This window comes from Talpa occidentalis, unplaced genomic scaffold (assembly GCF_014898055.3).
Source record: "Talpa occidentalis isolate TD23 unplaced genomic scaffold, MPIMG_talOcc4v2.1 talOcc4.6, whole genome shotgun sequence".
In the NCBI taxonomy this organism is placed as follows: Eukaryota; Metazoa; Chordata; class Mammalia; order Eulipotyphla; family Talpidae; genus Talpa; species Talpa occidentalis.
The window spans coordinates 82,477,812-82,494,172 of NW_023604972.1; the positions used below are offsets into that span (position 1 = coordinate 82,477,812).

Below are 16,361 nucleotides of genomic sequence, written 5' to 3' on the forward strand. Positions count from 1 at the left end.
CTGGCCTGTACCCCAGTTCTTGTATGCATAAATAAATATAATCTTTAAAAAAAAAGTTCTTGTTCTGTCCAAGTATAAATTTCTGTCCTGTTAAGATTTAATAAATACTTAGGGATAGAGTTTATATTATGTGTAATCTCTTGAATTTACATCTGTGTGCATTTAGTATCTTTTAGACATGCATATATTCATTATTTCTTTCAACAAATTTGTACGTTGGTACTTGTCACTGAGGAGACAGACTTGATAAAATGATCACAGAAATGTAAAATGATATCTGTTAATGGAGGCCTTTTGATGTTATGATTACTGATCATATGGTCAGAAAAAAAAATGTCATTCGAAAGTAAAGTTTAAATCAAAATCCTTAAAGATAATGGAAAGAATCTCGTGATAGAGAGAGAAAGACCTTCCTAGAATAGTACAAACCAAGGTCCTACTGTAGAAAAGAAAGTTTTTTAACAAGGGATGAAATTAAACTCTATTTTCTCTTATAATACAGTAACATCATTAGCATCTGGGTCAAATATAATAGTATACTGCTTTAGATAGCCTTGACTTCATTAATGCTAACTCTTGTAATATAGATAGCAGTGCTTTCTTTGTAGTCTCCTATGCTACTATCAATCATCCTTGTTAATGAATTGTGCCATGTGTTTTATATATATTACACTACTGAATCCTGTAAGCCTATGGAGAGGGATTTTTTTTTTTTTAAGATTTTTTTATTTATGAATACAAGAACTGGGGTACAGGCCAGAGGTGCCGGGGATGAGAGGATTCACCAGAGAGAATAGGGAACAGAACAGATGGATTGACTGAAATACACTGCTGAGGGGAGCAGCAGGCACGACAGGAGAGGTCTGCTGTGCCATGTGTGTAGCTCCCTGGCAGGTCTGGGATTGAACTCATGCTGCATAGGCTACGGATAGCTTTACAGTGCTGTGCTCAACACCTTGCACCACCAGGGAGGCCCAAGAGTTGGATTTATTAACCATGTTTCACACATGAGGAAAGTGGGATCTAGAAGAGTTGCTTCAAATAATATAATTGTAGATAATGGCACTAGAATTTAAATCCAGATCTGACTTCAAATCTCTTATCTCTCTGTGTATAGCAGTTTTACCCATAAAATATGATGCTTGTAACTGAATACTATAGTCTATTCCAGATTTTGAAATAGTTTAATTTTATATCCCTTTTAGGAAATAACAATTTTCATTAGTATAGCCTAAAAATGAGTGAAACTTTTTTGGTGACTGTTGAGTTATAGTTTAAGATTTATAAAATAGTGGTAAATTTTTTCAGTTTCAAGCAAACAGGGTTATTGCACAGTAAGAAGTAGCCTAACAATTATATAAGTTAAGTAAAATGTTAGATTATAGTTTTCGAAGCATGAGTATTTATGATATATGAGAAAAGCACTGCTTTTGAATCACAAGCCTCATATTAGCTTTAATTCTCTTTTTTATTAAGTAATCAAGTAAATAAGAGGTACCTTTCCTTATCTATTGAATGAAGGTATTAAGCATGATTAACCACTACCCTTGATGAAGCTGTGTGATTCTGAGTCATTATTAATGATTGTGATTTTATTAGGATAAAATAATGAAAAAATAAGATGCAATAAAACTTGATTTTACTTTATAGTGCTGCGCAAGTTAACTGTTAATGGATTTGTGGAACCTCATAAGAATATGGAGGTGATGGTAAGTGAAAGAATTTATTCCTAGAGAGTTTGGGAAAATAATTGGCTTTTTTTTGAATGATTAAAGGTTATTTTTATTTGAAGTTCATTTAGAAATTTTTATTAAGTGAATAAGTAGCTTGTTTTTACCATTCTGTATATGTTATGCTTTACTTTTAGACTTGTCGTTTATCTTCACTACATAAAAAGAGGCTATTGTGTGAAGGAGATAGGATAGTTCTCCAGATGCCATGGTACATAGAATGTGCCAATTTGAATTTGAATTACTGTGAACGCTTATGAATTTGAATGCTATTATAACATTACCAGGTGCATTGTGGATAATTATTTTTATATCCTTGATTTCCTTTGTTTTTATATACTAAAATAATTTTTATGCTGATCATAACATTTATAGTTTCTCTTTGCAATCAATTAAAAAATATATATACAAAGAGAAAAACTACATTGATATGCCCAACAAGTTGTGATGTATATTCTAAGGTTCAAAAATTGATGAGCTGGCCTCCCTGGTGGCGCAGCGGTTGAGCCCTGGGTTGCGAAGCTACCCGCAGCCTCTGCAGCGCCGGTTCCATCCCCGGCTGCTCCCCGGCCGCTGGAGGAGGGTCCCGCATGGCACGCAGACCTCTCCTGCCGCCCGCTGCTCCCCTCAGCAGTGTACTTCAGTCCTTCTGCCTGCTCTGCTCCCTGCTCTGGCTCTGGTGAATTCTGTCACCCTCCCGTGCTTCTGACTGTACCCAGGGCTTGTATAAATAGATAAATAAATCTCTTAAAAAAAAAATAAAGAATTGATGAGCAAAAGAATTCTATTCTAGTCAGTCATTCTTCAGGAAGGCCTTTAGTAGTGTTTTGTGACAAAAACCTGGACATTGCATTTGCTATAAGGATACATGACATCTTTTGTGATGTTTATACACCAGGATTTATGATTCAGAGAAATTTATGTTTAATTCTTAAAACTTTAATAGTTTTAAAAGTTATTTCTTTATTTCTGTAAAGGATTTGTTACATCTTAACATATATATTAAGAAATAAGGGTCCATAGGGTACATATGATAAAAGGTGAAATTTGTCTTCTCTGATAACTAAGGCAAGGTATGTCTAATTTTTTGAGACTAAGAATCTCTGTTTTAAATGATTGGCAACATGTATTCATATATTTGGTACTCGTTGCCAAATACTGTTCCTGGATTCTGGGAAAAAGAATTAGGGCCTCCCCGGTGGTGCAGCAGTTGAGCACTGGGCTGCGAAGTTGCCCGCAGCCTCTGCAGCGCCGGTTCGATCCCCGGCTGCTCCCCCGCCGTCGGGCGAAGGTCCCACATGGCAGCGCAGACCTCTCCTGCCGCCCGCTGCTCCCCTCAGCAGTGTACTTCCTCACTCTGCCTGTTCTACTCTCTGCTCTGGCTCTGGTGAATTCTCTCACCCTCCCGCGCTTCTGACTGTACCCAGTGCTTGTATGAATGAATAAATAAATAAATCTTTAAAAAAAAAAAAGAAGCCTCAACTGGAGACTGTTTAATAATATGTTTAAAAAAAAAAAGAATTAAAGCTAAGTTTTGACTCCTTTAAGGAACTTAGATTTTTTTTTAAAGATTTATTTTTATTTATGCATACAAGAACTAGGGTGTAGGCCAGAGGAGTGGAGGGGAGTGATGAGAGGATTCACCAGAGGCAGAGTGGGGAACAGAACAGGCGGACTGACTGAATTACACTGCTGAGGGGAGCAGCGGGTGAGGCAGGAGAGGTCTGCTGTGCCATGTGGGTCAGCTCCCTGGCTGGGGATCGAAGTCATGCCACAGTGGCTGGCAATAGCTGATAGCATTTGAGACTTTAACCCCTGTACCACAAGGGAGGCCCGAAACTTCATTTTTTGTGGGAGAAGACATATAATAGACACTATGTCAGGGGATTATAAGGGCTGTGAAGAGAAATAAAATAGAACACATTTAGTGAGATAGTTAATTACAAAATTCTTATTTTTGTTGTATGGTGATTTAGGTAATTGAAATGAGGCATCTAAGAGATGAAAATATTTTCTTGTGGAAGACTTGCTCATAACAGTGCATTATTTTTTGTTGTTTATTTTTTTTAAACTTTTTAGTGATATGGTAGATATTTTCATATACCTGGAAACTAAAGGAAAATGTTTTCATCAGAAAAAATTTAGACTATTTAAAATTTTTTTCCCAGGGTTTTTTACACGGAATATTTGAACGTCTAAAACAATTTCTGGAATGCAGTAAGTACTTCCATTACAGTTTTTACTATAGAGTCCTTATTCATTAATAACTTCAGCTTTGTACTTGCTAATCTGGGGAGGTGGCAAAATCTTGTATCTTAATAATAAATTTGCTGGTTTTAAATTGGAAGTTCTGCTTTGTCTTCATGTGTTGTCTTAATGTGTTGAGGAACCCCTTTTTAAAAAAATATATTTTGTGTCCATTCTTTCTGTTATATTTCTGCTGCTGACATGCTATGTTCTGTATAGACATCCACAGGAGTCTTATGTTTTTTTTTTTATAATTTATATAATTCTTACATCATTTTTCATTTTTGCACAATGTATGCATTTTCATTTTGGTTATAGTCCCCATACAATTGCATCCCCCCTTATTATGACCATAAGCCTTCTTCTCCCTGCCCCTCCCCCCCAGTATGTCTCTGGTTTATATTAATTAGTCTTTTTCCTGGTCCCTTATTTAGGTTTTCTAAATGACAGGAGTCTTATGTTTAACAAATGTTAATGTTTGCCAAATGCTCTTGAGACATTTTTATTGTTTCTGTTTTGAAAACATTTTACATGAATGTATGATGCAACTTTTTATTAATGGTATGGTTCATTTTGTAAATCTCCTTCATTAATCTTTACTGGTTTACTTTTAGGATTCTTGGTAATCCACTACTCCAATAAGAGTATTTAGTATTTACATTTGTGTAAATATGTATATCCTGTATATGTGTGTGTGTGTCTGTGTGTTTGTGTTTGGGGGGAGTTAACTTTTCTCTGAGAAGATATTTTATTGTAAAGTCTTTTAGGGAGTCACTGATTGTTTGATGCAGTCATTTTCAATTTAGTAAAAACATTTGAGTCTATTGCTAGGCGCTGTCCTGGGTACTGTGCATGGAAGAATGAATCAGACAGCTCTAATTTATTTTTCTAAAATAGACATTTTTCTCTGTTCATCCCCATGGAGGAAGCAAAAGGAAGAGTAGCATTCCTTCCAGGAGAGGAGAATACCATAAATGATAAAAGAGAATATGATTAGAGAACAGTAGTTGATAGACTGAACGACATTATTCTGAATGTACAAAAAAATTATCCTAAGTTAGTCATCAGGAGGAAATTCTTAAAAGACATAGGAAAAATAATGAGTATATTATCTTTGAATGCTTTATTTATAACTTAGATTACTTGAAAAATATTTCAGCTGTGACTCATTTCAAATTTGAAAATGTGATTCATGGTTCATTGGTAAAATTTCTACACATTTACTTTAAAATGGGCTCACTTTGTATTTTAAGTATTCATTTTGTGAAATGACACTGAAGATTATTATGTCTGTTAAATACGAATCTTGGTACTGTTTTTTAAAAAGTTATTTTTATGGTTTATTTGAACTTGGGTATGCATACTAGTGAATTCATACTGCAAAATATGAGAATATATATTTGACATTATTTTTGTAAAACGTTTTGGCATTGTGAATAATAGAATATTGTACATTTTTCCTAATATTGAAATGTATTTTTAACAGGTAGAAATATAGGTACAGAAAACGTATGTAGAGATAGGCTGGAAAAGACCATCATTCTTTTTACTAAAGTGGTAAGTTTTTTGAAATTTTAAACACGTATGTTTTCTCAGTTAAAATTTCCTTACTCAAATTTAAGCACTTTTTTCACTTTGGTATAAAGTAACTAATTTTTGTACTGTTTATAGAAAAGCAGACAAAACACCTTGTATCTTGAAGCTTTAAGAACATATACATAGTAATAAAATTTCTCTTCCACATATTATAGTATATGTCACCTTAATATAAAAATTAACCCTAAAAAATATTAGAGAAGTTCATTTCTCAGACTTATACAAGAAAACAAAAATGAAGAAGTAAACAGCTCAGTTCAACAGGAGGTAGATCAGTTGTAGCAAGCAGAGTAAAGATCAGGAAGTTGGTATATTCAGAATGACAGATTATCATCATCAATACCAAAACATCTTTTTAATAGAATTATATGGATGCATTTACATGCTGGGCAATGGGCATGGATTTCTGATGAAGTTAAGTTTTATGAAAGTCTTTAATTTTTGTAAAATTTTAGACTTGGGTGGTTGGGGGATTTACCAGAAACAGTGGGGAACAGAACAGGCAGATTGACTGAAATACACTGCTGAGGGGAGCAGCGGGCGAGACAGGAGAGGTCTGCTGCACCATGTGGGTTGGCTCCCTGGCTGGGGATTGAACTTATGCTGCAGTGGCTGCTGCTGCTGATAGCTTGCTAGTGCCGAGAGTTAACCCTTTACGTTACCAGGGAGGCCCTAATCCAGATAACCTTTAAGCTAAAAACAAAAAACACTAAGCAATATAGTATTATCTATATATATTAAAATATGTGTCAGTGAGCCCACTGCTCCCCTTAGCAGTTTATTTCAGTCAGTTATTCTATTCCCCACTCTGTCTCTGGTGAATCCTCTCACCACTACCCCCCCCCCCGCCTGTACGCCAGTTCTTGTATGCAAAAATAAATAAATCTTTAAAAAAAAAAGAATATGTGTCAGTGAGATATGATTTAGAAAAAGCACATATGATCTTTACACCTTTATCACATTTAAAAAATAGTAATGACTTCTTAATGTCATCTAAATATTTAGTCAGTTTTTAGTTTTCTCATAAGTGCTTTATGGTTGATTTGTTTGAATCAGGATTACATGGTGTCAGTTCTCTTTCCATTCCCTGCCCCCCTTGCTATTTGTTAGGTAAAAATAATTTTCTGTAGAATTTTCCATGTTTTGGTTTTATGCTTTGTATCCTGATGTCGTAGTCAACACATTCCTTTGTCTCCTTACCCCACCTCCTCTCATATTGCTTATAAATTTTAATCATAAAGGCTTGATGACATTCAGGCTTTTTTTGTGTGTGGCGGAGGATGGGAATGGCAAGAATAATTTTAAGTGGTACTGTGTGTTTCATTTTGCAACACATCAGGAAAAGTACATTTTCTGGTTGTTTAAAACTGATGAGTGAGCATCTTGTATAAAATTTCTAGTATCCCATTTAGTCCTATTGATTTTTGAAGCTATTGATGATTGATCATTGCCTAGATTAACTTTTTGACTAAGGGTTACAAAATAATGGCATTTCATTTTATAATTCTTTTTGTATTTATTATAAAATTCTTCTATATGGGCCTCCCCGGTGGCGCAGCCGTTGAGCACTGGGTTGCAAAGCTGCCTGCAAGCCTCTGCAGCGCTGGTTCGATCCCAGGCTGCTCCCCAAGGCGCGCAGACCTCTCCTGCCGCCTACTGCTCCCCTCAGCAGTGTATTTCGGTCCTTCTGCCTGCTCTGGCTCTGGTGAATTCTGTCACCCTCCCGCACTTCTGACTGTACCCAGTGCTTGTATAAATAAATAAATCTTTAAAAAAAAAATTCTTCTATAAAGAAATTTTCCTCATCAGTTAGTTGATACATCAAAATACAGTTCTTAGAGGACAGGCAGGATATTGTTTAGATTCTTTTCCTTTATATATTACTTTTTGAAGGCCTATCTTTTGTATATTTAAACTTTTTTGGTATTGTATTTATCCATTATTTCTCTATTAAGTATGAAATGCATCTATTTTGGACCCTGTTCTAAAAATAGAAAAGCTCTTGTTATGAGATGTAATCTGATATAATCCACATTATATGATATATCCCAAGAAGTACCTAACGTGTAAAATTGCATATATACAAACTCCCTACCAAGGTTCAAAATTTGCCAAACCTTTTTTTTAGCAAACTTTAAAATGTAAGATATGTTTGTGGATGATTGTATTCCTATGTGAATTTGAGAAAAATACATTGTCTTTTTTTTTTTTTTTTTTTAACATATAGCTTTTGGACTTCTTGGATCAGCATCCCTTTTCTTTTACTCCTCTAATTCAGAGATCTTTGGAATTTTCTGTAAGCTATGTATTTACAGAAGTTGGTGAAGGTGTTACATTTGAACGATTCATTGTCCAGTGCATGAATCTTATTAAGATGATTGTCAAAAATTATGCTTACAAGCCATCTAAAAATTTTGAAGGTAATGCTTTTTTAAATTTCCATACTTTAATCTAAGTGTGAAGTAACTACTATTTTTATCTAACTTTTTGAAATATATTTATTTTAGTCTGAAAAATAAAATCATATATGAAATAGAAATGAAGATTAGAACCTAGCTTATGTGAATGCCAGATTTAAAAAAACCATGAAATGCATTAATAATCTCTCATTTGTTGCACAATAGATCAGTGGAAGATTAGAGAGTTTAAGAGTTAAATGCTTCAGTAATCACTGTGGTTTATGTTGTAGGCTGTATTTATTTGTACAATTAAAAATTTACTCTGACTTTACATAAAATAGTGTAGTTTTTAGAAGGCTAACTTACTTGTTATATTATTTGGAATTAATTCATGTACCAAAGCAAATGTGGAAGGCTTTTGAGAGAGAGAGAGAGACAGACAGACATAAGTGAAACATTTCAATATGGTGTGTAATTTAGTGTGATAATGTGTAAGGTATAGTGGTAAGAGAGAAGCAAGTCTGATGCGTGCGTGGTATGCACAAAGGAAAGTGTCTTTGAGATTTGTGGATAATGAAATTGAAAATTTCAATTATGTAATCTAGCTTGGGTAGAATGTTTGTCTATACAATTAACCAGGTAATTTTAATTTCCTTAGATAGCAGCCCTGAAACTCTTGAAGCTCACAAGATAAAGATGGCATTCTTCACATATCCCACTTTGACAGAGATATGTAGAAGATTAGTCTCTCATTATTTTCTATTAACTGAAGAAGAACTGACAATGTGGGAAGAAGACCCAGAAGGCTTTAGTAAGAATTTTTCAATTTTAGCATGACTTTTCTCCTCCTTCTATATATATCATATTTTTGAATGATAAATATAGTAATGTTTTTTTTTAAGATTTATTCATTTATGCATACAAGAACTGGGGTACAGGCCAGAGGTGTGTGTGAGGGGAGAGGATTCACCAGAGACAGAGTGGGGACAGAACAGGCGGAGTAACTGAAGTACACTGCTGAGGGGAGCAGTGGGCGAGTTAGGAGAGGTCTGCTACACCATGTGGGTTGCTTCCTGGCCAGCCAAGGATCGAACTCGTACTGCAGTGGCTGCGATTAGCTTCGTAGGTTGCATCTTAACCCCTTGTGCCACCAGGGAGGACCTGTAATAACGTATTTTAATACAGCATTTTTGATCTGAAAATCTTGGTTTTTAAAAATTAACCTCTGTGTTAGTCTTTTGTTTTTTTCTCTTTTAAAGATTTTATTTATTTATACAAGCACTGGGCACAGCCAGAAGTGCAGGATGGTTAGAGAATTCACCAGAGCCAGAGCGGGGAACAGAACAGGCAGAGTGATGAAATACACTGCTGAGGCAAGCAGCGGGCGTGGCAGGAGAGGTCTGCCGTGCCATGTGGGAACCTCGCCAGCGGATGGGGATCGAACCTGTGCTGCAGAGGCTGCGGGCAGCCTCGCAGCCCAGCGCTCAGCAGCTGCGCCACCAGGGGAGGCCCTCTGTGTTAGTCTTTAGAACAAATTTATAAATCAAAAATGAGTTACCTGTTCAAAAACTACAGAATTTTCTTCAGAAAAGCTAATTTATGTTCTTGTGACTAGATTATGGAGTTTAATAAAATATATATAAAATTTTCTATTAGCAGTTCAATTTCTACTTTGAAGTTCATTTTGTTTTTTATATTTGTGGAAATTTTTACTTTTGAAAGATTTTGAAAATGAAAATTTCTGAATTACTAAATGGATTACCTATTTAAATTTTAATTTGAAATTAATTTTTCGGTAGTTGAAGTATTTTTGAGGCGATCTTTTTATCTTTTTGAATTTTAGTAGTAGATAAATTAATTCTACTTGTGCCTGTGATATAGAAAATCAAAGATTTGTATACATAATAAAGTACCTATGTGTGAATAAAGTACCTAAGTGTTAATTATTTCAACTATGGTGGAACATAGCCTACGTTATCATTTCTACTCATCCTTTTGCCTGGGTGTCCTTGTGTAGGTATACACATACTGTTTACTAATATTTTAAGAACACCTTAAGCATTTCCGAAAACTTAATCTTCCTTTTTTTGTCACATAAGAGCAATTCTAGTTCATTTAGAAAATAATACTCTGTACCTTCTTTTTTTTTGTCCTTTTCTTTTTTTTTAAATTTTTTAAAAATTTTTTTTAGATTTATTTATCTATTTATCTATTTATTTATTTATTTATACAAGCACTGGGTACAGTCAGAAGCGCGGGAGGGTGAGAGAATTCACCAGAGTCAGAGCAGGATGCAGAACAGGCAGAAGGACTGAAGTACACTGCTGAGGGGAGCAGCGGGCGGCAGGAGAGGTCTAGCGCGCCATGTGGGACCCTCTGGTGGCCCGGGAGCAGCTGGGAATCGAACCGGCACTGCAGAGGCTGTGGGCAACCTCACAACCCAGCGCTCAACCGCTGCACCACCGGGGAGGCCCCATTTTCTTAGCTAAAATCTTGTATTTTATTTTTTAATGTAATATATGTAGTATTATAGCATAAAACATTGAATCCCTATATTTTAAAGCCCAGAGGTATTTTATTTTAAATATAAATATAGGAAATTTATGGAAAATATGACTAATTATTTTAACTTATAAGACATTTTATTGAAGTAAAACGATTCTCAGTATTATCATGACATACATGGTAGTGTGTCATGTGATGCTAGATGCTCTGGATGTGACAAGTACTTTGAGCTTTCTTCGGGAAGAATTGTTAATTTGAGAATGCTGATGGATGTAAACTCTTGATTGCCGACTGTTACATGTAGATATGGTCAGTTTTTACAGTAAAGAAATCTGTTTAGATTTTGTGTTCCTAATGATTTACTTTTAGTGTTATGCTTAAAACACTTCACAGAAATATTATTGTGATATTATTTAGTCTTTAGTTTTCCAGACTGAAATTTTGGAAACATTATTGTTGCATTCTTGGAGATCATCATTTGTCATATTTTTAATTGCAGCAGTGGAAGAAACAGGAGGAGATTCTTGGAAATATAGTTTGAGGGTAAGTATTGAAAGAAGGATAGGGAAAAGCTTAATTGGTCTGTAACTCTTAGTGGAGAATAACACCCTATTGAGGATACTGAGCATTAAGTCAGACAGAAACTTGTAATTGCAAGAATTTGTATTTGAGAGGAAAGCACTTAATTAAATTTTGAACTTAATCTGAAAAAATTTTTTTTCTGCAAGTTTGGGGTTTGCAAAATGAATTTTTTTTTGCAATTTTTGCAAATTGATTGGAAACAATTGTCATTGCATAAATAAAAAATATTCTTAGAGGTGAAAACTCTAAAATGGTATTTTCTCCTCTTAAATATTTCGATAATTATAAAGATTCTCTTGAAACCTTATTTTTCTTATTACCTAATGTGATTCTCAAAGCCAGCCCACTACTTTTAGTTATGGAATGCTTTTAAATATACATTATTGGTATGGTCAACATTTGAGGAAAATTTGACAAATGTTGTCTTTGAACTTTTTTTGTGATAAGTTGTGTTTATATAATTGATACACTTTGCCATTGTTTTTCTGTTTCATAAATTTATATGGAAAACCAGAGAAATTATAAATCAAGTGTTGAATAACTTATGCTTTAAAATAAATATCCATTGCTTTTTGTTTTTTAAAGCATCTCTCTAATGAATTTCGAGTACTTTACAAAATAGAATAATATCATGAACCATTTGTATCCAAAGACTAGTTTATCAGTTATCAACTATGGCCAGTCATGTATCATGTAAGCACTCTCTACACCCTTACTTTGGATTATTTTTGAAGCAGGTATTTGAAAATATCTGAGATGGCACATATCATCGGTACATTTCAGTATGTATATCTATAAGGTTCTTTTTTAAACATAAGGCATGATACCATAAAAATTTTATTATAACTTCTTTGTATTATGAGACATCTAATGATTCACTGCTTTTAAGAACCAAAATGAATCATTCTTTTCATATAACTAACACTGATTTCTGTTAATGTTTGTGTGTCTTAAAAGAAATACTACTCTGTAGTGAATTGAACTCACAAGTTGCTGTTGTTGCCTATTATGTTAGTGCTAAGAAAATAAATATAATTTTTAACATTAATTCCTGAATAGCCAGTTATTTATAGTACTGAATTTATAAATGAATGTGACTTTAGAACCTTTTTTAAAGAATGATTTAATTAGAAATGTTAGTTGTTTATTTTCTGTAGTTTTAGTTTTGAATACATTATGCCAAATACTTGAAGTAATGAAATAAACATTATATATGTTATGAATTACTACAATTTCATTTTATTTCTTGCTGTGTTTACAAAAAGTAGCTTAAAAAATAATCCTATTTTTTAAACAATATATCAGGAATTGGCAATATTTTCAGAGTTTTGGGGTTTTAAGAATGAGTATTCTTTTTATTATTATTATGATATAAATCAGTATAATATGTCATTGCTTTTCATTGGAAATTTCTTTTTTTTTCCATTCAGCCTTGCACTGAAGTACTATTTATAGATATATTCCATGAATATAATCAAACTCTTACTCCCGTACTTCTAGAAATGATGCAAACACTTCAAGGTGAAGTATATTTTGTGATACTTTGACTTACCTATTTTTTTTTTTAAAGATTTATTTATTTGTTATTTATACAAGCACTGGGTACCGTCAGAAGCACGGGAGGGTGAGAGAATTCACCAGAGCCAGAGCGGGGAGCAGAGCAGGCAGAAGGACCGAAGTACACTGCTGAGGGGAGCAGTGGGCGGCAGGAGAGGTCTGCGCGCCATGTGGGACCCTCCTCCGGTGGCCAGGGAGCAGCTGGGGATGGAACCGGCGCTGCAGAGGCTGCGGGCAGCTTCGCAACCCAGCGCTCAACTGCTGCGCCACTGGGGAGGTCCTGACTTACCTATTTAATTAATTTTCAGTTAATAAAGTTTGAGTGCTTACCATGTGCAGTGCACCATATCCTAGTACATACAAATTTAAGAAAGACACAATATGTTCTTTTCTGAAGTGGTCACCTTGACCATTGTGAACAAGAATAGACTTCGCGAAAGGCCTTAGATAGACTTTGAGTATGTTAGATTTTGCTATCAGAACTACTAGCATTAGAAATTCCAGAAAATCAAATATATTGTTTGCGTAAAAGTCCATCTGGAGCATGCTGGAGGTAGTCAGAAAAAATGTTAAAATAAATGTTAGTCTCATAATGATGGCAGTGGGAATGGAAAGAAAGTGAGGAATTTAAGAGAATGATGAAGTAAATTTTCTGCAATTGATCTTCACATTTTTGACACAAGTAATTATTTAACATTTAGTAGTGATTTATTTTGATTTTTCTGCTAGACTATACTATCTATAGTTTTCTGTTATACTATATTTTCACTATACAGTGATCACATCTATTTTGTTCATTCATTATTCCCAGTATTTGGCTTACTTATTAAAAATTTTATTGATTGACTGTGTTGGGCAAGGGAAAGTGATCAGATATGATCCTGAAATTCTGAGTCTTGATTGCAGGGGATTCTGTAATTAGTAGTGGTTGGAAATAGATTACTTTGGAGTGTGTTATGGAGAAGAAAAGAGATTCAAGGACAAAATCTGAAACTTCACTTGTAAAGAGATATGACAAGGTAAAAGGTCCTGAAATAAAGCTAGATAAGAAATTATCCTAGAGGTATGAAGAGAGGTATAGTGTATCCTGGAGAAGAACATATTATCATAAGTGTCCATTGCTGTAAGGCAGTGGAATGTTCCTAGACAACATAGTATTTGGTCAGTTGGTTTGGTGGCAGGAATCACATTTTATGGAGCAAGGATTGAGCAGATGGAGATGTAAGGAAATAAAAGAATCTGCAGTAGGGAAGGAGATTGCTGATCTTGTTTGTGATAGCTGGTGATAGTTCACCTGTTAGGCTTTTGTTTTCTCAAAAGTCCCATAGAATGTTTCTTCTTAAATTATAAACCAAGGGGAAAAAATGAATTTATCTGTCAGGCTTTACTTTGTTAATTTTTAAAGATAATTTGTGTTGTGTTTTTTTTTTATAAGAAAATCTATTTTCTTTTTTTTTTTTTTAAGATTTATTTATTTATTTATACAAGCACTGGGTACAGTCAGAAGCACGGGAGGGTGACAGAATTCACCAGAGCCAGAGCGGGGAGCAGAACAGGCAGAAGGACCGAAGTACACTGCTGAGGGGAGCAGCGGGCGGCAGGAGAGGTCTGCGTGCCATGTGGGACCCTCTTCTGGTGGCCGGGGAGCAGCCGGGGATGGAACCGGCGCTGCAGAGGCTGCGGGCAGCTTCGCAACCCAGCGCTCAACCGCTGCGCCACCGGGGAGACCCTTATTTACTGATTTCTTAATGTACAATTGCAGATTCTGAAATTTGATAGGACTTACACTAAAGTTGATTTTTGGGTATAGAACATCATATCCATTTTCTTCCCATCCATTTATTTATTACCACTGTAGAAAAGTGGATCAGCTATTTAGGTTACACTCTGCTGAGATGCTGTGTGTGCTGATAAGGCTTTCAATTTAATTTTATATGTAGTTCTGGAGCAATTTGCTTATTAGGGCTGCACTTGATCATATTGGACTAGTGAGCTTAAGAATTGATATTTGATAATAGAAAAGTACTTTAATAAGCTTGCTAAAATTCTTTCTAGCCTAAAAACATATACTGACTGAATAAACTGTTTTTCATATCTTAACCATGGTGCTGCTCTCCTTTCTGCATAATAGTGTAGAGACTGCCATCTTTTTATTAAAAGATTTCTGTTACATAATGACTGTTACTTTTCTATGTACACTTTGCATTTTTTTGTCACCTTTTATTAAATGTATTGAAACCTGGTTTATTTTATATGTTTAGAGCTTGTATGAATTGCCTACTTTTTTTTCCTGTTGTGGCATTTATCTTTTGATTCTTTCCTTTGAGACTTTTCTTTGGTAATAAGGGTATAACAAAATAGCAATTGTTGCTTATGTTTTTCTGTAACGTTGCTTGGCATTACATTTTTCAAATGTGTTTTAATGATTTTTAAAATTATGTATGACTACATGTTGTCCCTGTGTTCCTTAATGATTATGATAACAAAATACAGACTTGCCCCTATAATTATATATATTTAATATCATAGAATATATAATATTCAAGTAAACTGAGAAATTAGTAAATTGAGTTCAAATAAAATATTGCCAAAAAAACCTTTATTTACCTTTACTAATTCTTATTTTCCCAGGGCCCACCAATGTGGAAGATATGAATGCACTATTAATCAAAGATGCTGGTATGTAGAACTGAAATGATTAGAAATGTTTAGTATGTCAGTAAAAAAACAGTTTATCTGTTTTGTGGCAAATAATATTCTGGAGACTTGGTATACAAGGGCACCTAAAATACAGGAACTTTCTGGTGGGGGAGATAACCAAGTAAACAGGCAATTAATTCTAACATAGTGCAGGGTAACTAATGCTGAAAATAGGGGCGGGTGTTGTATCCAATCTGCCATCTGTGTCAGCTTGCCAGAAACTCACCAGCTCCCACATCTCCCACCCTCCCGGCCTTCAGCCAGAGTACCAGCATAATTGGTAGGCATCCAAGGCACTGGCTCCTGGGTAAGGTCAAGGACTGCTTGTGGGTCAAATTGTTCCCTAAAATTCAAAAAAAGAAATATTCCCAGCTTCCCCGGAAACACATAAAGTGACAGTGATTAATTTTCCCATTCTGCCAAGTCTTAAAGGTGTGCTGGGAATTCGTGACTAATCAGGGAAGGGCTTTCCCAGGGGCACAAGGGTGGCGGCGTAAGTGCCTTGCAGCACGTTCGGGCATCCACCTCGCAATGGGCCTGTGGGAGGCTCAGTAAAGAAGGGAATGTAAACCCCCCATTTGTTGCTTTAACTGTTGACTGCATGTTCACAACATGATCATGCTTCAGGTGAAATTAATTAAATAAAAACCATCTACTAAAGTAAATAAAATAGGTAGTCATCACATAGTACTGTGAAAAATGACTAGCAGTTTTGGTGTGCCTAGGAAAATGCTCCTAAAGAAGTGTAATGCAATAACACAAGGATAAGTAGGAGTTAGCTATGCAAGGGTAGGGGTGGCTTTCAAGGAGGGTTCCAAACGAAAGAGGCAGTATGAAGGGAGCAGTACAAGAATCTGAAGGTCTCCCATCCAAGTATTAACCAGGCCTGACTCTGCTTAGCTTCCGAGATCAAACGAGATCGCACGCATTCAGGCTGGTATGGCCGTAGATGTGGATGGAACTAGAAGGAATTATGCTCAGTGAAATAAGCCAGAAGGAAAAAGATAAATATCAGGTGGTTTCACTTATAGCAGGAATATAGGGA

At 35.1% G+C, this 16,361-nt stretch overlaps 1 protein-coding gene across 3 annotated transcripts in view; it reads left to right on the forward strand.

Moving 5' to 3' along the window:
• The window catches only part of IPO11 (importin 11), a 139,700-nt gene that overhangs the window by 42,791 nt on the left and 80,548 nt on the right, over window positions 1–16,361 (forward strand). For all 3 annotated transcript variants that reach the window (XM_037530614.2, XM_037530611.2, XM_037530613.2), the window contains 8 exons: window positions 1,651–1,709; window positions 3,899–3,947; window positions 5,464–5,534; window positions 7,801–7,993; window positions 8,631–8,783; window positions 10,977–11,020; window positions 12,490–12,580; window positions 15,248–15,295. In XM_037530614.2, coding sequence (XP_037386511.1) covers window positions 1,651–1,709; window positions 3,899–3,947; window positions 5,464–5,534; window positions 7,801–7,993; window positions 8,631–8,783; window positions 10,977–11,020; window positions 12,490–12,580; window positions 15,248–15,295 — 708 coding nt within the window. The remainder of the gene's footprint in view (window positions 1–1,650; window positions 1,710–3,898; window positions 3,948–5,463; window positions 5,535–7,800; window positions 7,994–8,630; window positions 8,784–10,976; window positions 11,021–12,489; window positions 12,581–15,247; window positions 15,296–16,361) is intronic.